The sequence below is a fragment of the Carassius gibelio genome, chromosome B24 (assembly GCF_023724105.1).
Source record: "Carassius gibelio isolate Cgi1373 ecotype wild population from Czech Republic chromosome B24, carGib1.2-hapl.c, whole genome shotgun sequence".
NCBI classification, from domain to species: Eukaryota; Metazoa; Chordata; class Actinopteri; order Cypriniformes; family Cyprinidae; genus Carassius; species Carassius gibelio.
The window spans coordinates 15,520,722-15,544,502 of record NC_068419.1 but is presented as its reverse complement, the minus strand read 5'-3'; the positions used below and the strand labels follow the sequence as shown (position 1 = coordinate 15,544,502).

The 23,781-nt window shown below is 36.3% G+C and overlaps 2 protein-coding genes and 1 long non-coding RNA gene across 4 annotated transcripts in view; 2 read left to right on the top strand and 1 right to left on the bottom strand.

Moving 5' to 3' along the window:
- The window catches only part of acad11 (acyl-CoA dehydrogenase family, member 11), a 112,319-nt gene extending 99,883 nt beyond the window's left edge, over positions 1-12,436 (top strand). For both annotated transcript variants that reach the window (XM_052596692.1, XM_052596691.1), the window contains 2 exons: positions 8,204-8,313; positions 11,928-12,436. In XM_052596692.1, the coding sequence (XP_052452652.1) occupies positions 8,204-8,313; positions 11,928-12,042 (225 nt within the window). In that variant the 3' untranslated portion in view covers positions 12,043-12,436. The remainder of the gene's footprint in view (positions 1-8,203; positions 8,314-11,927) is intronic.
- An 864-nt stretch (positions 12,437-13,300) lies between these two features.
- si:dkey-12l12.1 (uncharacterized) lies at positions 13,301-16,310 on the bottom strand. The gene is made up of 6 exons (XM_052596729.1): positions 16,045-16,310; positions 14,639-14,665; positions 14,408-14,488; positions 14,216-14,305; positions 13,812-13,871; positions 13,301-13,731 (listed from the first exon to the last, which is right to left on the bottom strand). Exons 1-6 carry the CDS (start codon positions 16,153-16,155, stop codon positions 13,660-13,662), a joined length of 441 nt encoding a protein of 146 aa, XP_052452689.1. The 5' UTR covers positions 16,156-16,310; the 3' UTR covers positions 13,301-13,659.
- Positions 16,311-16,563: 253 nt separating this feature from the next.
- LOC128013622 (uncharacterized) lies at positions 16,564-22,261 on the top strand. The gene is made up of 3 exons (XR_008183352.1): positions 16,564-21,471; positions 21,596-21,785; positions 21,950-22,261. It is a non-coding gene; the product is annotated as an uncharacterized LOC128013622 (long non-coding RNA).
- The last annotated feature ends 1,520 nt before the right edge of the window (positions 22,262-23,781 follow it).

Below are 23,781 nucleotides of genomic sequence, written 5' to 3'. Positions count from 1 at the left end.
AGTGTTCACACTGCGAGAACATCAGTCTCGCCTATCTGTGTGCTTGGATTGTTTTCTTTTCAGAGAGCGACTCTACCCCTCGCGACCTCCTGTTTTCTCCCTCCCAGGGACCTGTGAGGAAAAAACAGCACGGTAAGGGGACTAAGCACTCAGCAACAAGCGAGCTTACGCCAGCCCAGATCCCGCGTGCTTCGCCCTTCCCAAGCAGAGAGGATTCTCCCAACCTCTTTGAACACTTAGACCAGCGTCCCTCAGTGGATGCGAGAAAAATGTTCTCATTCGGTTTAATGGAGGATGAGCTATTGGCACAACAGACTCTGAGGGGATGTTGGGCTGTACTATTGACTCCGCCCCTTTGCCATCTGCTGATTCTAGCGACACCAAGCTAGGGATGGTTGCAGAACTTTGACTTCTCATAGCTGTCTAGACAAATGGCTCCTGCCAGGGTGCCACCCAAGCCTATCGACAGTGAGCTAAGAGTCTGAGGAAAAAAATGCCTCTTCTCGATGAGTCAGTGGCTGCTCACCTCTACCCACCCACTACCATTGGATGGAAAGTGAAGGCCACTCACCCCTCCAAGCCCATCTCTGCACTCCATGGCTCGTTATTTTAGAATGTATCACTTTATTGTTTCCATAGCGATACTTCATGCTTTTCATTTGACACAATGTACCTACAATAGATCGGTATGACACATGGATCGCTCTTATTTCGTTTTTCCGTGTTTTTTTTTTTTTTTTTTTAATATTCACATATATGCTTAGTATACTATTAAATATCTGATATCCCAATTCTGAAATATGTGCAAGTAAATCTATTTGGAAGTTTAAACACTTTTAAATCGACCGTGTTAGTGTCACAGTGTCTGGGTTGTTGTTTCCTGGGGTTCCACTAGATGTCCTCCTTTCTCACGGTGTCTGTCACCAGATCACTTCCTCCTCCCTTATTTGGTCACCTTCCTCCTTGTTGTGTAATTGATTGTCCCCCACCGTTCTCTTGTTCCCTCATTATCCTTCTGTCTATTTATACCCAGTCTGTCTTAGTCTGTGTTACGGAGTCCTTGTTTAATGTCAGAGTATTATTCATGTCCGTCAATTCTTGCCTTGTCTTGCCTTGTGTTCGTGTCTTGATTATGTGGATTGATGTTTTGGTTTCGACCCCTGCCTGGACTGTTTACCCCTCTGGATTACTGGATTATCCCTTAAATAAATCATACTTATCTGCAATTGGTTCCTTCTCTCGTTCCTGTAACACCGTACGTGACAGTTAGTTGATCTATATAGTTGATGGGCACTACCATTTTAGTGTGTGCTGAATCTGACCTGTGGGATTTACAACACGCAAATTCATCCTCTCCTCTTGAGACACATTAAAGTAGGTCTCCGGTAAACTGGGAGAAGACCAGAGTAAACTTTATAGTTACCTTCACAATCTGTATTTGAAATCAGTAAAAACATGTCATTAGTTATATTTCTAAGGATCATTATTGCTCTTTCCATAGACATCAGTGTGTATTTTACAAACTGTAAATGTATGGCATTGTATTATTACATTTTTATTTATTTATTTGATTGGGACAATGCTCATTGATCAACAAAAATGTTACTTGCTGTAAACAAGCCAGAGTTAGCTACAAGTGCTAGTTTCCATCTGTTGTCCCTAGCCAGGTCTTAACAGGCACCCTAAAAATACAAAAGTCAATAAAAATACACTACGTGACAGTTAGTTGATCTATATAGTTGATGGGCACTACCATTTTAGTGTGTGCTGAATCTGACCTGTGGGATTTACAACACGCAAATTCATCCTCTCCTCTTGAGACACATTAAAGTAGGTCTCCGGTAAACTGGGAGAAGACCAGAGTAAACTTTATAGTTACCTTCACAATCTGTATTTGAAATCAGTAAAAACATGTCATTAGTTATATTTCTAAGGATCATTATTGCTCTTTCCATAGACATCAGTGTGTATTTTACAAACTGTAAATGTATGGCATTGTATTATTACATTTTTATTTATTTATTTGATTGGGACAATGCTCATTGATCAACAAAAATGTTACTTGCTGTAAACAAGCCAGAGTTAGCTACAAGTGCTAGTTTCCATCTGTTGTCCCTAGCCAGGTCTTAACAGGCACCCTAAAAATACAAAAGTCAATAAAAATACACTATAAATTTAATAAATACAATAGCAATGTAATAAATACAGCCAGAATAATAATTTAAAAAACGAACACCCTCAAACAGACAGTATATTGCTCACCTCACCTAGCCCTCAACTTAATTACAGTATAAAGTGAATACAAAATAAAATATAGCTGCAAGCAGCAATTATGGGGCCAAGCACTCAAATGGCAAATTGAGGAGCTAAGCATGGCATGGAGCATCATACCAAATGCATAAATAAGCAATAATAGCAATTTTATGATTATTGTAATTGAATTGGCAAAAAAACAAAAAATCATAAATACAAGCTCTAGTAGCATGATTACTTAGCTTATCAAGTTTGACCAATAGGTGGCGCTGTTATCAAATCAATTTGGTTTACTTTGTGTGACTTGTCAATTACATTTTGTCATGATGCCTCAAATTTGTCGCTGTGGTATACAAAAACATTTTTGTCTATCGACACAAAATTCATAACTTGAAGATCATCTGATTCGAATTTGGTGAAAATCGGACAAATGGTTGATGAGGAGTTCGAAAAAGTCGATTTCAACATAAATCAAAATGGCGGACCGGAAGTTCAGCTTACTCTGGCATATTAGGTACTTATGTTATCGGCATAAGCAAGGGAATATTTTGAGACCAGTTTCATTGCAATAGGCTAATGCATTAAAAAGTTATTAGAATTTTTAAAAGTGTAATTATTCATAGTTAATGAATGGTTTATTACTCTTGAACAATAGGTGGCGCTGTTAATAAATTTATGTGGCCAGGTCATTCTGAGGTGACAATGACAGATACAAAGTTTGGTTCAAATATGCCAAAGCTTTGCAGAGATACAGCCTCAAATGCATTTTGGCATCCTTCCCATAAATTTGTTGTTGCGCTAAATGAAAACCGTTTCGTATATCGACACAATATCCATAACTTTTGGCTAGTGGGTTCTGAAGATGATCCACTTCAAATTTGGTGAAAATCGGAACAACGGTCTAGGAGTTTGAAAAAGTAATAATTAATAATAATAGTAATAATTAATCAAAATGGCAGACAGGAAGTATGGCCAATTTTTTGCATAATTGGTATCGATGCTCTCGGCATTTATTCAAAAGTTATTAGCATTGTTTTAAAATTTCATTATAACTCTTGACCACAAGATGGCGCTGCCACCAAACTTTTTGAGTACCTTCAGGGCATGGAGCCGAATATTTTTGTAATTATTTTCGTAACAATACGATAATGCGTTAAAAAATACAGCATTTTAAAACATAATTCAAAATGGCCGATGCCTAAAATGGCTGACATGGGAAAATTGGATATCATTCGACACGACATGACTCACTGAATCTAAAGAGACCAGTTTTGTGATTTTTGGCCAAACCATTCAGAAGTTATAAGCAAAAATATGAATTTTTTATATCCCCTGACCACTAGGTGGCGCTGGGTCGAAACATGGCAGGTAGTCTCTGGTCATGGTTATTATTACACACACCAAACTTGGTCTCAATATGCCAAACCGTTGCCGAGATATATCCTCACATGCATTTTTGTGTGCTTTTCCTCAAATCTGTTCACGTGTCATTTGTAGCCGCACTGGGTTGTACATAATTATTAACTCAAATGATATATAGGGAAGTGGAATAATTAATCAGGAATATGATTAATATATATATATCTCGTATGACAGTTACATTAATATTATTGATTATGAAAAATAGCTCAATTGCATATATCAATAACTCATTACAGGGCACTGTAATTTACTCATTAATATGTCAATATTCCACTCTTCATATCAATTATAGTGATATCTCTTACTGTAAATTACTGCAAATCAAACAGTGGTTTGTCCAGCAAACGGCCGTAAGATTAACTTATCAACTTTCAATAACGTTATCACTTCTTATAATTCAATGAAAATATTCTCTGGCCACGAAAACCTTATCCTATCATTATGAAATTGTTTACTAAAAAGTAAAGAGCGTGTAGCTAAAGATCAAACATTTCATTCACTCGTAATGTGAGCGGTTCAGAGGCAATCATGAATATATATTGGCTTTTAATAATTGAACTAATAATACATCAAACTACAAATCACACAGAGTAAATACGCGTATGACAATACAGACAGTAAACTTTGTACAAGACATAACGGAATCCAAATGAGGGAGAGAGAGAGAGAATGAAAGAGAGAATGAATGAGAGAGAAAGGGCGAGAGGGAGGTGAGAGAGAGAGCATGATCACAGAATGAGCTCAGTTATGCAAACTCACAGACAGTAACCTTTGAAAGACAACAACGAATCAAATCATAGACAAACTTTAAGCAGCGATGACCTGCATATCTGTTACATATTCGAGAACGGTTGGACGAATCAACTTGAATTCCCTAACTTTTTTGAATTTTGGGGTTCATTCGACTTGGCATGAGCTAAGGAATCAGAGGAAAAAACAATTTTCATTTTCTGGCTAATGGTTCAGAAGTTATTAGCATAAAAATATTGAAATTTTGGACAAGTGGTGGCGCTAGAGAATTAGAGTTAGCGACTTAAAATTTGTTATAGTTAATGTTGGGACTGTCCTCTATCAGAATATCAAACCATTATAACTTTCCCACAAACGGTTCTATGGGCTGCCATAGACTTGCGGCGGAAGAAGAATAATAATAACGCCTTCAGTGCTTGGCCCCTAATAAAAGAAAGGGAAAGAAAAGAAGAAAGCATGTCCACGGACTAAAGAATTTGGTGTATGGTTACAACTATAATTGTTCCTAATCCAAGATTTAAGCTGTTTTTTTTTTTTTGTTTTTTTTAAAGAGGAGATATTATTACACTCCCTTAACTCATAGGGCAGACTATTCCAAAAAATCGTGGCTGTCAGAAAAGGCTGTGTTTGCCAGTCCTACTTTGTCTATATTGAACTATGCAGTCCCCTCTGGTGGTTGCTCTAGTTACTCTATTGACCTTGTCTTTCTGTGTTATAAACTGGCACAGTGGTGGGAGAGCAAGCCCACAGAGTACCTTAAACACAATACAGGCATCAGGAAAATGTCTGTAGTTTTCAAAGCTAAACGTGTTTTTTGATTATGTGACAATGATGATAGTTATTACCCTTATTGTCCAATGTCTTTAATGCCTGTTGATAAAGTGACTCCAATGGTTGCAATATTTTTTTTATTGGCTTGCAACCAGCTGTTTAAACAGTAAGAAAAATTTGAAAAGATCATTGCATGCAAGAAGAGTTTTGCGGCCTTCATTCATAGGTATGATTTTATGTGTTTAAAATTTGCCAGATTAAATTTGACAATATTGGCAACCTTTTGTGAAAACCTGGCAACCCTGATCTGAACACACGTGCTGGAGATAATACTTCTAATTAAAGGAGCGTTTTAGCTGATGAGATGTGCATGAAAATCGCATTCAATTTTTTGCACAGCCCTAGTAGTTAGATTTTTTTCATTTTTTAAGGATAGAATTAGAATAGTGAGTGCTAAAATTAGAGGGTAAAATAAAGATGTAAGAGATGGATTTTAAGCCGATTCTTGTAAATGGCTGCTCGGATTAAGTTGGGCAAGTCATTCCACCAGGAGGGAACATTTCATTTAAAAGTCTGTAAAAGTGCCTATTTGTGCTTCTTTGGGATGGCGCAATCAAGCAACATTCACTTGCAGAATGCAAGCTTCTAGAGAGCACATAAGTCTGAAGTAATAAATTTAGGTAAATGGGTGAAGAGCCAGTGGTGGTTTTGTAGGCAAACATCAATGCCTTAAATTTTATGTGAGAAGCTGCTATTGGTAGCAAGTGCAAATTGATAAACAGAGGTGTGATGTGTATTCTTTTCGGTTCATTAAAAATTAATCTTGCTACCGCATTCTGGATTAATTGTAAAGGTTTGATAGAACTGACTGGAAAACCTGCCAAGAGTGCATTGCAATAGTCCACCCTGGACAGAGCAAGAGCTTGAACAATACAGGTGGTGTCTGTGGTTCAGTGGTTCACCGAACAAACTTTGGCTATATCTTTAAATTTTAATCAAAAATGTAAGGATAAAAAAAAAAAAAATCTATCTTAGCGAAAGCTGTAAACGATACACTTGGAGCCCAATCACTTGCACATTACTATACTATTAAAAGCTCAATTAAAAACAAAGCCCAAACTACACTGAATAAGTGTATGCAAACATGTTAATTAAACCCATGTACAGATGGACAAACAGTGGGCAGGTCATTTATAAAGAGACTAAACAGAAGGGGACCCAGTATAGATCCCAGTATAGATCACCGGGGGGAGGTGGAGTCTTCTGTGCAGTGATGCTGTTTTGTTTCTCAAAGCGAGCAAAGAAGGCGTTCAGAAGAGAAATGTAAAATAAGATATCATATAAATGTCACAGGTCCGCGGTGGGGGCTTGTAGTCTGTAATGGTCTGTATCCCCTGCCACAGGCTCAGAGTGTCTCTGCTGTCGCTGAATTGATGGGCTATCCTCCTAGAGTGCTGTCTCTTAGCCTCTCGGATGCCGCGGGATAGGTTGGCCTTGGCTGTTTTCAGGCCCACCTTATTTCCAGCCCTGAAGGCAACGCTCCGCGTCTTCAGGAGTCTGTAGACCTCCCCTGTCATCCACGGCTTCTGGTTGGCCTGCACAGTGATGGTCTTTGTGATTGTTACATCATCAGTACACTTGTTGATGTAGGCAGTGACAGTCTCTGATTACTCTTGGAGGTTTGTGGTGTTATTGTATGTAGCAGCCTGCTTAAACATATTCTAGTCAGTGGTGTCAAAGCAGTCTTTAAGAGCCTCTGACGACCCTTCTGGCCACACCTGAATTTGTTTGTGAACTGGTTTGGTGACTTTAATTAGCGGCCTGTATGCAGACATTAGCATGACAGTGATGTGGTCTGAGGCACTGAGATTGGGGAGGGGGAGGGCTTTGTAGGCTCCTCTCTGTGTAGGGGTGCTCCGATCACGATCGGCCGATCGTTATGCGCATCTCGTCAGTAAAGCCGGTTCTCTAATCAGCGGTTAATTCCATCAGGTGCATGATTTCACATAGAGCAGCTGTTACAACACAGAGCCGTTGTTAATAGAGAAGATGCGCAAATCCACTTAATTTTCAGCGTTTTTTGGCGCATCTTTTCAGTTAACAACGGGTCTGTGTAGTAACAGCTGCTCTATGTGAAATCACGCAAAAAAAACCCTGGGTCTGTAAACATCTTTATTTAATGTAATGAAAAAGTCACGGTAATTCGTGTTCATTAATAAACACACACAAACACACACACACGTGCCTTTTTCCAAATCATTCTAGTCCTGAACTCTCTCCAATTACACATACTTATCACTTATTTCTACCTTGTGTTCCATTCCAGCTGTGGTAGGGCCTTTTACCCACAATGTATTTTCCTAGGGTCAGCCAGAATACCAAGGATCCATACCCTGCTGGCTGTCATGGTAACACAGCACCAGGCTTCCATAAAAATAAAATAAAATAAAATGGAGGAATACTATTTTTGCAGAAGTTCTGTCAATGTTAGCCTCCCTGCTGTTTCTTCATTGCTGAACCAACACCTTGTGTTTGCTCCATATTGTGGGTTTGGAGAAAAGCAACATACCTTAAGCACTTTGGTTTTAAAAGTGTATACATAAAAGTGTGTTCATCCTGTTTCTGAATCATACACACACATTAGGTACATGTGGAGGAGATTGGTGATTGTAATGAGGCCCCGTCCTCCAGCAAATGGGCAAACATGATTGCAAATCTCATATTTATCTTCTCATGTGTGTGTATTTAAAATTAAATGTGTTGTTGGATGCATACCAGATCCTCACAAATCTATAATTGTATGAAACATCTGAAGATTACAATAGTGAAATTGCTATTACTGCATGTGCCTGTGGGGATGCTGATGCCGGTAAGATCCCAGTGTGGTGCTTTTTCATTAGACATCTCTCAAATGATGGACGTAACCAAAACAAACACACACAGAGAGATCTGTCACCCACTTTTACTGAACATCTTGACCTTGTCTAAATATTTTTTCCTTCATTAGATCGCTATGATAAAGGTGGTAGCAGGCAGGATGGTGACTAAGGTGGTGGACTGTGCCATTCAGGTTTATGGGGGTGCCGGAGTGTCTGATGACTTCCCACTAGCAGAAATGTGAGAAAACTATTGTATTTCATGTCTAACTTGTGTACACCATACAGTACTTGCTGAAATGAAAGAGTTGAATGTGTTTGAATTTTTTAATTATTTGTTTATAGTGACAATACCACTCACTCACAATTTTATTTTTTTAATATTGAAAGTAGAAAAATTAGAAAACGGCTCCTTTTTTTGGGTTTTTTTTGCATTATTCCCCCCCCCCCCCCCAAAAAACGAAACACAAGTATTTTTTATTTTCCATTTTTCGTTCAGGGGTAGAAAATTAATAAACTGCTTGAATATACAATTTCTATATGTGGGCAGGAATTAAACAGCCCTCTCTGCTGATTGGTCAACTTCAGATCAAACTGTGCCATCATCAGTTCTTCCACAGTTCCGCGAGGCAGAATAATAGTCCTCTGCTGCTGCAGGCTGCAGGCTGCTGAAAAACGACTTTAACTTTTTTTACTTTTCCAAATTAATTATACGTAGGACACTGGAAAATTAACAATTAGATGTTTTAGTAATGAAAATTATCTACATTAAAAAATTGTGAGCTCAAACTTGATTTTTTTTCTTTGCATTGTTTGCAAAATGTTAGAAGTCACACCAAGGCAAGAGGCAGTAACTTCCACATCATCAATATGTGATCTTCATTTACAAAATCGTTATAGTAACAACTGTATAAAATCTTGTGATCATGGGCTGTTTCATATAGGCTATTGCATATAGTAATGTTAACTGTATTATTATTATTATTATTATTATTATTATTATTATTATTATTATTATTATTATTATTATTATTATTATTTGATCATAGCAAGTAGATTTAAAGTGAAATATGAGGGGATACCGTGGATACCAATTTATTTGCTATGCTCAGTAACGTAAAAGAATCTTAGACATAGCATAATTGCTTTTATATTGGTTTGTATGAAATAGCCTAACCTAAAAAAATGACTTCTGGATTTAAGTGAACACCAGCAATTGGGCATAATGCTCAGAATGGTTGTGGATTAAACATCTTTGATCAGTCCAATGGTGTCGCCATGGATTGATTTGATCAGGTTTCAAGAGAAGGTAGGATATAGATTTAATTGCAAACTGTTAGTAGGCTACTGATTGTATGATTGATCATGCTAACTAAGCAATTCAAGTCCACACGCGTCCAATTAGAAGTGAAGGCCTGATGAATAATCTGCATAAAAAAAGAGACAAAAAAAAGAAAAGCAAAATCTTTAAAGGCTATTCACGATTACATATTGCTGCCGAGGTATCTGATCTTTACAGTGCTTTGTTATATGGATCACAATCTATCTAATTTGTTTGTCTACACCGTAATTAAAATGTGGCAGACTTTAATGGACAGTAAAGCAAAGGCAGAACACTGTAAAACTCCAAACCGGCACCATAACTTCATATTGAAGCGTGGCTAAACAAAGTCAGAATGACATAACTCAATTTGAGCGTTCCAAATAAAGTGAAAGAGCAGTAACTGGTGTTATACGGTGCTCTGCCTTGGATTCTACGGGGATTTTCAAAGATACGGTTGAGACGACCCATTATTTTTTCGGAAAAAAAAACAAGATTGAATAAGATTCTTATACACACGATATAGGATTTCTTGAATGTCCCAAAAATATAAATAACTAATTTTCGACAAAAATCTAAGTTACAGTCTTTTGCCTTTGCAGAGCAGTATGGATTCTTAATGCATTTATTGCAACTACATTTAATCTATTTCTCATCAAATAACCAGACATATAAATCTCTCGACACAACCCGTATCAGGGCAGAGCCTACAGGGCTTTCTTTTGTGTTGACCAGCAGTTCTCAAAGTGTCAAAGGGTCCTCAAAATAATTTGCTATAGCTTACCTTTTTTCCAGACTGTTATTTATTTAATTTTTTTCGGGATACGTGGTGTGATTTATTCCAACGTTACTTGTATGATGTATAAATGTAGACTTTTAAAGTAGGTGCATTAAGTATTTGCTGTGTAATGTTATATTGGTTCATGTTTGTGGTGTACACCAAACATATGTTCAAGTAGAACATTATTTTTCATTATTTTGAATGTACATAAAAAATAAAAATCATCATTTTACCATATGATTATGAACGACAGAGTATTATTTTCCCTCCTGAGGAAAAAAATCTAAGTGAACATCAATTAATACAGTAGGCTTCTATATTAATTAAATGATCTCAGCAAAATCAAAGTTATGACTGCTGCATATTTCCTGTACACTTCATTAGGCCTACTTGTCTGTGCTTGATTGTAGTGGCATTTGTCTATTTAGTTTACGGAGTTCAACCCATCACAACTTATTGGAGCTAAATGAACTAGGAGTATACTCACCTATTCTAAAGGCTTGTTATTACCTTCCTTTTTTGAAACACACACAAACACAAAATGTCCTGCTGCTTGCACTTGCCCATGTAATGGCAAAAATTGGTGACCACTTTTTTTGTGGAATCTGTCATAAAAATCATATGCATCTCATTGTTGCCAAGGGTTCTGAATGCACAATCACATATCCTGTTGAGGTCTCAAATATAATTGATTTTAATAAGACTAAAGGCTACATTATAAAACTTAGAAGAGTATATCTCTGTTGTTCTAAAATTGTCAGATAGAATGAATGTTATGGGCCTATTATATACCCAAGTCAATGCATTATTCTTTTGTATAAGAGTTTAAAATATTTATTTAAAAATTAATTCATTAATTAAACAAACAAACTTACTTGGCAACCAGGTTAGGCTATGACAGCCTTCATTTACTGACAGCTGATGCAAAGTATATATATCTATAACTACATAGAATAATAAGGCTAGGCTCTACACCGGTATGAGTTGTGTCTAGCCATTTATTTGTCTGGTTGTTTGAGGAGAAAAAGATGAAATGTAGTTTCATTAAGAATCCATACACCTGCAGCAGCGGAGGACTATTATTCTGCCTCTTGAAACTGTGGAAGAACTGATGATGGCACGGTTTGATCTTAAGCTGCCCAATCAGCAGAAAGGGGCATTTAATTCCTGCCCACATATAGAAATGGTGTATTCAAGCTGTTTATTCATTTTTGTACCCCTGATCGAAAAACAGAAAATTTAGCTGATTTCCTGATTTTTTTTTTTTTTTGTTTTTTGTTTTTTTAATATATATACATGTACTGTACAATTTAAGTGCCATGGTGCATGAATATACAGCATACAACATATAACGATAGTATTAGTGTAGTAAAATTATTATTAATAACAACAAAATCATTATAAAAGCTGGTAATTTCTTCATCTAATTATTATTAATGTGTATGATAATTTTAAATAACTATATATTCCAGAATCAGTAATATGATTTGTTAATAGTAAATCATATTAGTATTATAAATGTGATTTATGATGATTGTAAATAACATTATTATTATTATTATTATTATTATTATTATTATTATTATTATTATTACTACTACTACTACTACTACTATTATTTTTTTTCATGCCATGAACAAACATTTATTTTGCAACTATATGATATTTGACATATATTTGAGAGCATGTATTTAAGGCTTTTAGTGCTGGGATTACATTAAAAACATTTTTGTGTGGTTATATGTGCATATAGGTATGCTTATGCGAGGACACTACGCATAGCTGACGGACCTGATGAGGTTCATCTGTCCTCCATTGCTCTCCTAGAGCTCAGAGACCAACGGAGACGAGCCCAAGCTAAACTCTGATTCATCTCAAATCAGCCAGACATAACTTTCCAATTATTTCCTGAAAACCTCTAAAGTCTCTCTGTCTGTCTTAAAAAAACAGCTCATCTCAAATGACCTAGTGGAAGAAACAGAAATAAGCGATGAATCATACTAGAATAATTCCAGCTACTAATCTAAAATGAATGATAAGAAATGCATTATGGGATATCACAAGTATATAAATAATAGAAAGACAATTTATAAAAAATGTAAGGCATATCCTTAATTGACTGACTTTACTTTAACATCAGCATCTGCCTTACAAATACATTTTAATGTAGATCAAGCATTAATCTATGTAAATTAATGTATAATGTTTTCCTTTTAATTTTAAAACTGTAATCAAATAAACCTTTTTCTAAATGAGAAAACAGCACATTGATAGTGCACAGTTCATTGTAATATTAAAGTTTTTGTTGTTGTTGTTTTGTATTGTTTTTTTTTTTTTTTTTTGTTAACTAACTTTTCTCTTCCTCTCTCACACATGGGCAATTTCAGTTTTCGTCAGACTCAAGCAGACAGGTGTGAAAAATGTGTGTGCTGAAATGTTGTAGCTCTCCATGTCATGGCTACCACCCACCAGAATTTCCACTCCACATCATCATGTTTTGTTTAGACTTCCTAAAGTCTGGGGTTTATAAGTGTGTGTGTGTGTGTGTGTGTGTGTGTGTGTGTGTGTGTGTGTGTGTGTGTTTGTGTGTGTGTGTGTGTCAGTTGGATTACTCGGGCACTGAGCCAGTGCATTTTGCCAGTCCCTCCTTCAAAGCTGGAACAACTATATGCACCGGGCTGGGATTTTGGTTTCTTAGACGTGCACACAGACAACAATGAGCCTTCTGTAGCTATAGACAAAGTCTGAGTGTTTCCTCTCTAATTGGGCATCACCGATCTCTGTGCCAAAGTTCTCTGGCAGTCTCTTGCACAGCCAGACAAGTCTGCTTCACTTTGCAGTGCAGTTGGCCAAAATTCACCCAGATAGGAAACCATTGTTTGAAAAACATCTAAAGCTATAAACCACAGATTTGTTTCCAGGCGGACTGATAAAATAAGCTGTGCACCCCGACTCTTAGAAACCAGCCAATCAGATTAGAGCTTGCCAGATCTAGAAAGTGCTTTCCACCATGTGCAATATGCCTCAGGCAGTCAGTGAACCAACTTTTTTTAGATATTAAATGCTTAGTGATTAAATTGCTATTTCATTTAATCTGTTTTATGTGAAGTACTGTAGTTCAGACCATTCAAATTACAGTTTATTTAATTATAAATCTACAAAAGATTTTTAGATATATTGTTCAAGCAGTGTATAGAGACTGATACAGTATAACTTAGAACAACATTGTTCAGAATCATATTAGCAAAAGATAATTAATCTAATCTTCTGAATGAGTATTATGCCGATTTAAAAGCTTAGTATGCTGTATATATGTTTATATTTAAGTAATTTTTGTTTATTTTAGATAATTAAATGCGGGACTGTCCAATTATTGTCATTAATTGTGATCACATTATCTGCACAGAATCTGTGTGATCTCATGGTACTCTTTAAGTAAATGAGCCGTTAATAGGAAATACAGCTTAAGTGTTTCAAAGAACCGCTCATGAGCATGTGTTATTCCTTGAGTTCTTCTTTCTCTTGGGAGCACTTCTTCTGGATCTCTTCTTCACAGTCTAAAATAGAAAGAGAGCTGTAGTTCCAACAATTGACACTAAATTGACAGAAAAAAATATATATGATTAAGTGAACTCACCTTTAATCCAGCTACTTTGGGATGGGACACGCCCTCATAGTGTCTATGAACACTTACGACCTGTCATTGAGATCCACAGTTTCTTATATTTTTAAGCCTTTTTGAAAACATACTGTACTGTAGCAGCAAGATAATACAGTGGTATTAGAAAATAATACCATGGTGCACTCCTAAAAATAAAAAATCTTTTATTGGGATTTATGGTTCAATTAAGAGCCTTTTTTTAAGAATTGTTCTATGGTTCTTTAATGAAAATAACTGCAAAAAGACTCCTTATGGAACCTTTATTTATACACCACTTTGATTAATTGTACTCCTATTGGCCTTTTAAGTCTAAATTGTGTTAAACTATCATTTTGGTTGTTTGTGTAGATGATATTGAGATTGTGATTTTGGATACACACCTGCAGTTGCTTGGTTGCGTGGTTATGGGAAAGAAGTGAGTAAGAGCCGATGCGAGATCTTTGGGGCTTTTTTCGCCTTGACCTGTCAGTCTAAAGCACAGAACAGAAAGTATGTGAGTGTTTTTTTTTTTTTTTTTTTCTGTTTTGTCCAGTGTATGAAAGTGTTTCTTTGTTATGAAAGCATTCTCACACCTGGATGAGTGTGTTAGGAGATCCTTTGACTGAATAAGTTCCTGGCTGCTGAGTGAGTTGAGCTTGTCTTCGAGCCCTCATCTGAAAAAAGAGAAATAGATATTGGCAGATTTGCAGATCAGATCCATATGTTATCTGCATACTTTTCTGCTCAGATTTCTAATGTTGTTTTTAAAATAATTCATATTTTAATTCAGCAATTTACATTTATCAAAAGTGACAGAGACTCACCAGAGAAGAGAAGGGCTCATCTTTAACCTGTGAAAGTACATGAAAGAGATTTATTATTGGAATATGTAAAATTTTAACAACAAACTCATTTCAAATTAGAGCTGGAGTGTTGATCTGGCCTCCACAGTCAGAAATACATACATACGTACATACATAAGACTTTGGAGATTATTTGTTTAGAAAATAATTCACAATTACCTAGTTTATTTAATTACCTTTCGCGGCAGTCTATGTATTACCAAACTAATATTGATTAAAGCTGATAATTGCCCACTCTAAAACATATTACCTTTCAAAGCACTTGTACCATTATATATGCTATGTTATTAATGTATGTCTTCTTGACAGAGCCACTATTTACTGTAGTTTCATTAAATTATAATTTTTTTGTTTGTAATTTCAAAACTTTTATTGAAGCCACTAAAAGTAGTAATATCAAGATTAATAATATTAATTACTCTCAGCACTACTTTCCTCTATTTCATCCCTCCCTTTACAGCTCGTGTTGGATACTATATTAATTTAAAACAAATTAGACATCCTAGAAGTGCAGTGTCCATGGTGTTTGTCTGCTTTTTTAACCAGCATTTAGACATTGCCATAAAAAAAGTAACTTGTTTTCCATATCCCACTTGAACTATGCCAGAACTAGGTCAGAATCCACCAAAGCTGAAGTGCAATCTTAGAAAGTACATTTCAATTTGTGTGATAGTTCACATAGAGGTGTGTGTATTCACATCTGTTAACTCTGGGTATGAGACTGATGATATGGCAAACTTTGTAAGTGGAAAGTCAAATAGTGCCCTGGCACATTGAAATTCCATGGAAAGTTGGAGATGTTTGTTCCTTTCAGGATATTTTGAGTTGACAAACCACTGAGTCAGCTCTTCAGACTCCACAGTAGCAAAGAGTGGAATGACATCTGTCTTTGTGGTTCTGACTACTCAAACACATCTGGTCAGTGTCTTTACTACCTCCTTTAATGTCTAAAAATACACATTCATAATGCCTTATGGCAAGTATAATTGCCCTATTATATCGCTTTGCCATTGTGACTCAAAACCAAGCTGTAATGGAAACTTATGGTTTTGCATTCCAGGGCTTTTACTGTAGTCCTGTGTAAAACACAAACTACAAATTGAGTCTTATTTCTTATAGTGTGTTTAGTGATTTCTCTGATTATCTTATGCACATCATATCTTATATTTTGATGTAGTGTGTAATTGTACGGTCACTATGTATGACCTTTTGTTTTTTTTATATAAATGTGATACAAAGTGCACAAAGCTTAAACAACTGTACAAGTACCACTGAAAAGTTGTAGCTAAGGTAAAATGTACTTTAAGCAAGAACATATAACTTTCTTCAATCATGTAAGGTCTGAAACCAGAATATACAGCACTTACCTTGACCTCTGTAACCTGTGTGTTGACACAGTCCACACTCCTGCCCATGCAGTCCAGAGCATGTGTGAGCAGACATCCCTGCAGACAGAGCAAAAAGACCCACAGCACCATGGCAATAGCTGCACGAGTGTATGGGGTTAGTGTGTTAAGAGATTGTCGGCTCTGTGGAGCTCTCTCTCTCAGTGCAGCAGTTTTATACTCCCAGTCGTAATGGAGACCAGATGAGAGAGAAGAGACTATGCCAACCACACACACACACACACACACACACACACATACACGTACTCAAACATATCCGCCTTCGTCCACATACCAGGGAAACCTCAGACATACTCAAGCAAAACCCAAAAGCTTGCAACCACAAACTTTTGTTTTTTTCTTGAGTATGTCTGAGGTTTCCATATATATATATATATATATATATATATATATATATATATATATATATATATATATATATATATATACATACATACATACATGCATACATATATATATATATACATACACAATTGTATAATACATTCTATTTAGCAAAAAAGATAGTGTCAGAAAATGGTTACAATGTTTCTAGACCAAAATGCAGAGAAACCTTTTTGTAACTCTTGCTCCAAACTTTTCTAAAAGAGATGACAGAGGAATTTGTGGGGCGTTTTGGGAAAAATCCTCCTCCTGTGGTCACATAATAATAACATTCCAGCCTCTGAGAAACATAGTGAGGATGCTTTGAAGTTACCATGTTCTTATACAAGAAAAGACATGCTTATAATATCCCATATTGTTTATTTGAAAGCAACTCAAAGCTGTTAAATAAACAACACAATAATGTATGCACGCTTATACTCACTGAGTTAAACCTCAGAGGGTATAGAGGACATGTTATGGCTAACCTCCAGTTCCAGAGCTGAAGAGACTGCCAGGAACTCTGGTTTGTCAGCATCCAGAGTTTAAATTTTACTTTTAAAAGTCCTTGCTTCCCATGTGTCTCTCTCATACACCAGCACACAAACATTGTAGTGTGTATTAGAAACCTCTTAGGTAAAGCAAGCAGTTCTTATCAAGTGAGATGGACTTGAAGGTTAACTACTCCTTTAAGAATATCTGTGTTTTAGGTGGCTGCTAGGGCGTTCTGTGTTTTCTGTTGTGTTATGGATAATTAGACAATAAAAAAAGTGTAATATATGGCAAAGTAAATTGATTGGACTTTTTCCATCTGTTTTATCTGTCAGTTGAACCCTATTTGAGAAATACTGACAGGCATACAAAGATATAAAAGGGAAATTAGAACATCACAAAACGTTTGAGTTGCAGAAGGTAAATTAAAACCTCATTAAAAGCTTGAGTTGCAGTATGAGCACATGCTAGAAGACATCTCATTCCTCACAGGGGGGCGTTTTGGTTTTGACACAAGTGATTCAACTTTGAGAGTATGCTCAGTATTTTTCTGCATAGTCATTGGCCTGCTTTGGCAGCTTTGATTCATTTTTAATCCATAATTTTTATTTATTTATTTTTTTCTTCTGATTTTGAACAAAGAAGCTGCTTTCCCCAAACAACCATTACTGCAGGATTGCTTGATTTATTGATTGATTGATTGGGTAATTTACAGGAGTGAAAGTGATCTTATATAAAGAAACATGACACACAATATATTAAAATCATTAAAGGCATGACTTTCACATTTGTCTGGGAAATGAACCCTGGTTAAATTCACCTGGTAAATGTAGTTTAAACATTACTTATTGATTTGTCTACTTTAAATTTGCACCATTAAATCACAATTTACCATTTGTCTTTAAATAATATATTCACAAAAATTGGTGAATTGATCACTTGGTATACATCTCAAACTCAGACACACAGAAAGAATATTACTTTAAGTGGGCTGACATGCAAAACCCAGTGGTTTTCACCCGTCAGACTGATTTGGACATTATCCTAAGAAAATGTTTTCCAGTCTTTGTTTAAAAATTAGGATTAGTGGGTGTGCAATTAAATTTGGCTGTGTTCTTTATTCATGCTTTCAATATTAAATGTAATTCCTGCCTTTCAGCACAGATTACCTAATATTTTGTCTGCAATGAAGACATTTTTAATTTTAAACATTTAATTGTTCTATTTAGTGCATTGGGACAACCCAAAGTCCGATATAAGTGGCCCTCAAGCGGATTGAATATTACAGATATATTGTAACACAAAAGGTAATGGGATGTGACTTTTGTCATAATCCAAATTGTCCTATATCTTTTTGTTATCTAATCTGTATATTTATATTCCAGTTTTGTCTGATAATGTAAACCTTTTTTTTTATGTTGCACAACATATGTTTGTGTGTCTGTCAGGTTTTTAGGTAAAGATGATGCGAAGACTCAATCGGGGTATCTTCCGTCCATTCCAAATCCGTTTTCTATTAAACGAAAAGACTCAAGAGGACAAGACAATTGGTCTGTGTACGTTTTGATGATTTCATTTCCTATTTAGAATTCAATAACGAGAAACGGAAAAATCTAATTTTGTCGTTTGGGGTCTACAAATCGGTTGACGGCTTCAATATTTTATTTGCTCTTGTTGGCGGCGCTGAAACACTCCTTTTATCTGATTCAGAGGTGGGGGACTCGAGTCACATAACTTGACTCAAGTCAATTTTCAGGACGTGACTTGCTTGATTAAAGTATGAAAATTACTTGACTTTGACTTGAGAACAAGTTACTTGAGACTTGATTTGAAGTGGAAGACTCGACAATGACTTGAACGTATAATAAACAATCAGCAATAAAATTAATAATAAAAATATATATATTATTGTGACTTCAGCACCACTAATCAGCGTCTGTGCCTTTAACGCTGCATATTTCAAACCGCGCCAAACATGGCAGACAGTAGTCGAGCTCCACAAATAGTCTCGTTTAGTTATAAAGACTTTGAACTGGACTGTGCCAAAAAAGATTTTGTCAGATGCAAAATATGCAACGCAAGAATATCAATTTCATTCGACATTTCAAAAACCACAAGGAAAGGTAAACAAGTCATCACTTTTATTGTCAGTTTCACAAAGATCTGTAACGATTACTAATGTACGTTAATGAATTAATCTTTTATGTTTGTCATAATTTGGCCTTGGTTGCATATGTTTTTTTCAATTAGAAATGTGACCATTATCATTACTGATCCGTCTCGTAAATAGATATTGGTAGATATAGATAGATATAGGTATTGGGTAATTTGACTATAAAAGTGGCATAGCTTGATTTCAATGTTGATGGGCATCTTAAAATGAGCGGCTATTAAATGTGCGAATCAGACGCGTCCGAAGGAAACGGTTCTCGGCTCAGTGTACTGGTAATCCGAAAACCGATGCAACCGCCTTGAGTCAAGAACGAGTCAATCTTTCATTCATTATCTGGCTTGGCTCGTTGTTCATCTTAAGTTCTCTCTTCACAGCAGTTCAGTCAGTGTAGTATTTGAGTAAATTAATTTCTCCGGGATATTGCTTTATTTTATTTTAGATGGAGTGTCAGCCACGTAAAAAATGTTAACAGCTTAAGTCTTTTACTCGATACATATTTTTTCTCGAAACATTTTGTGTATGCAACACAATTTTATTGTATTTTCAGATATTAATATAGCACAGATATGCGTATGATTCATATATAGAAAATGTATAATGAATTAGATACATAATAATTGTATACAAGTTAATCTTTTCTGTGCAAAAATAAATATAATATATATTGAACAAAACTTACCTCTATTTATTTTAGTACTGTGACTTGACGTGACTTAACTTGAAACTTATCAGAACTCGACTTGACTTGCTTAGCGTGAACCCTTGACTTGACTTGAGTTGCTTGATTCATCTAAACTGTGACTTGAGATTTGATTCGAGACTTGATGATTAAGACTTGAGACTTGCTTGGACTTGACCATGTGTGACTTATCCCCACCTCTGATCTGATTGGTCGAATCGCTCCGCCCTCAGCTCGGTCTTTTCATTCTTTTAGACAGAATCGGTACAAGTGCGACACTGTAATGCCTGAAACCATCACTCGCTGTTAATTAGCATAATATTTGAGTCAGATGTTGCTGGGCACATAACGCCTGTTTCACACATACTCCGTCTGCAGTGCGTATGCTGATAATGAAAGATTGTTTCTGTTCTGTGATAAGAGTCACAGTGCTGAAAAGGATTATTATTATTATTAATGATTTGAAATATAACATAATAAACAAGTGTTGTGTTTGTGGACTAAAACAGCCGTGGATCAGTAGCTGACTGCAAACGCGTCCTGTGTGAAAGCACAAGTGCTGCTTCTGCACCGCATACGTAACACACACGGACTGCATACGCACTGCAGATGGACTATGTGTGAAACAGGCGTAATTCGTGCTGCTGCGACCTGCAAGTGACCCCTTTAAATTATTTCTAGGTTATAGTATTCTATGAATAGTGTCCCACTTATAAATACAGTGCAAATAGTTATGTCTCCTCGGATAAAAGTGAAGTGGAAATAAAAATCAATCAATAATAGACTGTTCCATGAAAATATGTCTGTAACATTTACCACAACATTTTTGTCTTTTAAGTCAAAAGGCACTAGGTATGTGTGTGTGTGACATTAATAAATAATTTAGAAATTTAATCAAGTTAAATTTATGACATAAATTAGTAATATTAGTTTTATTACACACTAAATTGAATGATGTTTGATGTTTCTCTTCTTAGTCTTCTTTGTTGGGCTTGAGAAAGCCAACATTTATTTGAACATTATTATTATTTATTATGAGAGTAATTGACACCAATTGAAACTTTAATGTTTCACCAAATTCAGCTCATATCTTCAGACTCGTCTGACTCGCGTTTACATTCCCAGAAAATCCTAGTGACTTTTGTTATTTGAGCAATGAAGGCCTTAACATTTAGGCCCAGTTTCCCGTTAATGGCTTAAAATAAACCAGGACTAGGCTAATTCTACTTAAATTAATCCACACTAAACAACTGACTTTCTGAGATGTTGCTTAAGTTTGGATTAACTAGTTCTAGACTACAGAGTCTCAGATTAAGGTAATCAAGGACAAGTGAGATCATCTTTTGGAAACCCGATTAGATTAATGGCATGCACATGTGGCTAAGGAGAGGTTATAAAAACCTGGTATGGACTACTTGTAATTCATTAGTCTTAAGGAGTGTGTGGAACAGGAGTCATTACACTTAACCAAAAAATGGATCAAGGCAGAAGAAAACGCTCAAAAAACTTCAGTGAATTTGAGAAGACCCTTTTTAAACAAATTGTATCAAATTATCCTGTAATTGAAAACAAACAGCATGATTCAGGTACAGAAAACAAGAAGAAGAAGGCATGGATTTCCATATTGAATCAATTCAACTCAAATGAAAAAGTAACCAAACGGACACTCCAACAAGTTCAGGTAAGATTTATTGTTGCCCCATTCTTACAAATCAGTCAATTATAAATGTTTTCATTAATGAAATGTAAAAAGAAAACAATATTATATAGAAGTCCTTCTTCAGAGTATATATTATCTTGTAAAGGTCCTGTGGAAAAACATAAAAATAAACCTGAAAAAAACAACTGCTGCTACGCGTCAAGAGCGTTTCAAGACAGGCGGGGGACTCCCAGTTCCACCAGACACAAAGGAGTTGGGGGACTTGTTGGCTGGGATTATTGAAAGTCAGCAACCCCTGGAAGGTATTCCAGATGATGACCATTTGGACAGTTCAGGTGAGGAATCCTTCAAAGACTCATTTAACACGTCTCATTTACAGTAACGTGCTATCCCATCCAACATAATTAAATGCAAGTCATGTCTTGTAACAAAAATTATGTAATGACCTTTATTGTTGAAGTCAAATGTAATGCTATTTATTTATTTTTTTCATACAAAGATGACCTGATCTTGACACAGGACTTGAGGGGCGCAGGGAACAGTCAAGATGCTCAAATGAATCCAGCAGCAGCCAGCACCAACATGCAGCAGCATCCAGTCTCCTGCAGTAGCAGTAGTCAGCATCCAGCAGTCTCTAATCCAGGCAGCAGGTCAAGAGGGAAAAGGATGACCATTCATGAGAAACTTGCCATAGAGTTCCATGAACGTAATTTACAATATTTAAAAGAAGAACATGAAGTCAAAATGAAAATCCTTCATCTTGAGTTGTCTATGAAAGAGAGAGACATGAAGCAGCAGCAGTGTCAACTGACTTTGGAACAAAATCTCAGTTAAATAAATAATTTCATGAATTTTTTTTATCTGTCTATGCCAATCATTTATGTATCACTCAAGGCTCATTTATGAGAAGTGCTGCAAAGCAAAAGCATCTCTGTAAGCAAGTCCATTTCTGTCATTGGCTAGCTCAGCGATAGGGACATGTTGGTCATCATCATTTGCAATATCAGGGTCCGGGCAGCCACACTGTTTAAGAAAATTATGAAGCACTGCTGTTGCAATAATAACAATGCAGCACCTCCTAGGTTCAAACCGCAGTGTATTTCGGAGACACTGGAAACGATTCTTCCATACACCAAACATGCGCTCTATTAGCCCTCTGGTGAGCATGTGAGCTTGGTTATAGCGCTGTTGCTCTGGTCTGACTGGATGGAGATAGGGGGTGAACAAGAAGTTTGTCTGTGCATACCCACTGTCACCAAGTAGAATTCCAGAGTGTTGTCTTGTTTCAAACTGACCGTACAAAGAGGAGTTGTGGAAAATCCTTGAGTCATGGGTTGAACCTTTCCAACGTGCAACAATATTGGAGAACTGCATAGTGGGAGTGCACACTTCTTGTACATTTATTGAAAACCAGTTTTTACGATTTCTGAATTCCTCAGCATCTGCTGTAGAGGGACACTTGATGGGAATGTGGCAGCCATCGATACAACCAATGACTCCAGGGAAGTTACCATATTCATAGAAATCTACCTTGTAGGTGGCCTGTTCAGCAGCATTTGGGAATTTGATGAAATCCTTTTTCAGTTCACATATAGCACTGCAGACTCTGTGTACTATTTTGCACACTGTTGATTCACCTACACCACACAAATCCCCAGTTTCACGATGGAAGGTTCCACATGCCAAAAACCTTAAGGTAATTAATATTTGTAAGGAAGGAGAAATAGGAGTGCCCCTGACTAAGTCACCTGAAAGCTTGGGCTGCAGCAAACCAATTATTTCTGTTGCAGTTTCCTTTGACATACGGAAACGGTCAAGAAAATGTAAATCATCAAAATCATTTAGTGGGTTGCTCCTGTCTTTCAGCAACCTTCTTTCTGGTCTTGGTGGTGGTCTCTGATTGTCGTTGAAATAGTCGAGGTAATCCATTTTCTGCTACTATGAACGTGAGCCTTGAGGCAAGACGTTTTTAATCTGAGGTTAAACCTGCTTCTGACCAGGTTTAATTTAAGACTTCATTTAGATCTGAATTAGGTCTAATCCTACTTCTAGAAATCCGATTGTTTTAAGTCTAGACTAGTGCAAGTCTGAGACTATTGTAATCCATGTGTGAGAAAGCTACTTCAATAAATCCAGGTTTAAAATGACATTTAGTCTACGACTAGGCTTAATTCCCGTACGGGAAACCGGCCCCTCATGTCCACTAGAGGGGGCGACAGGATTTCTGTTTACATCAGTTTAAATAACAAAATAAATACATGAATGTCATGTGTACTGCCATGAATATGCCATATCTGTGTAACACAGGTTCTTCAATGTATACCTTAGCTC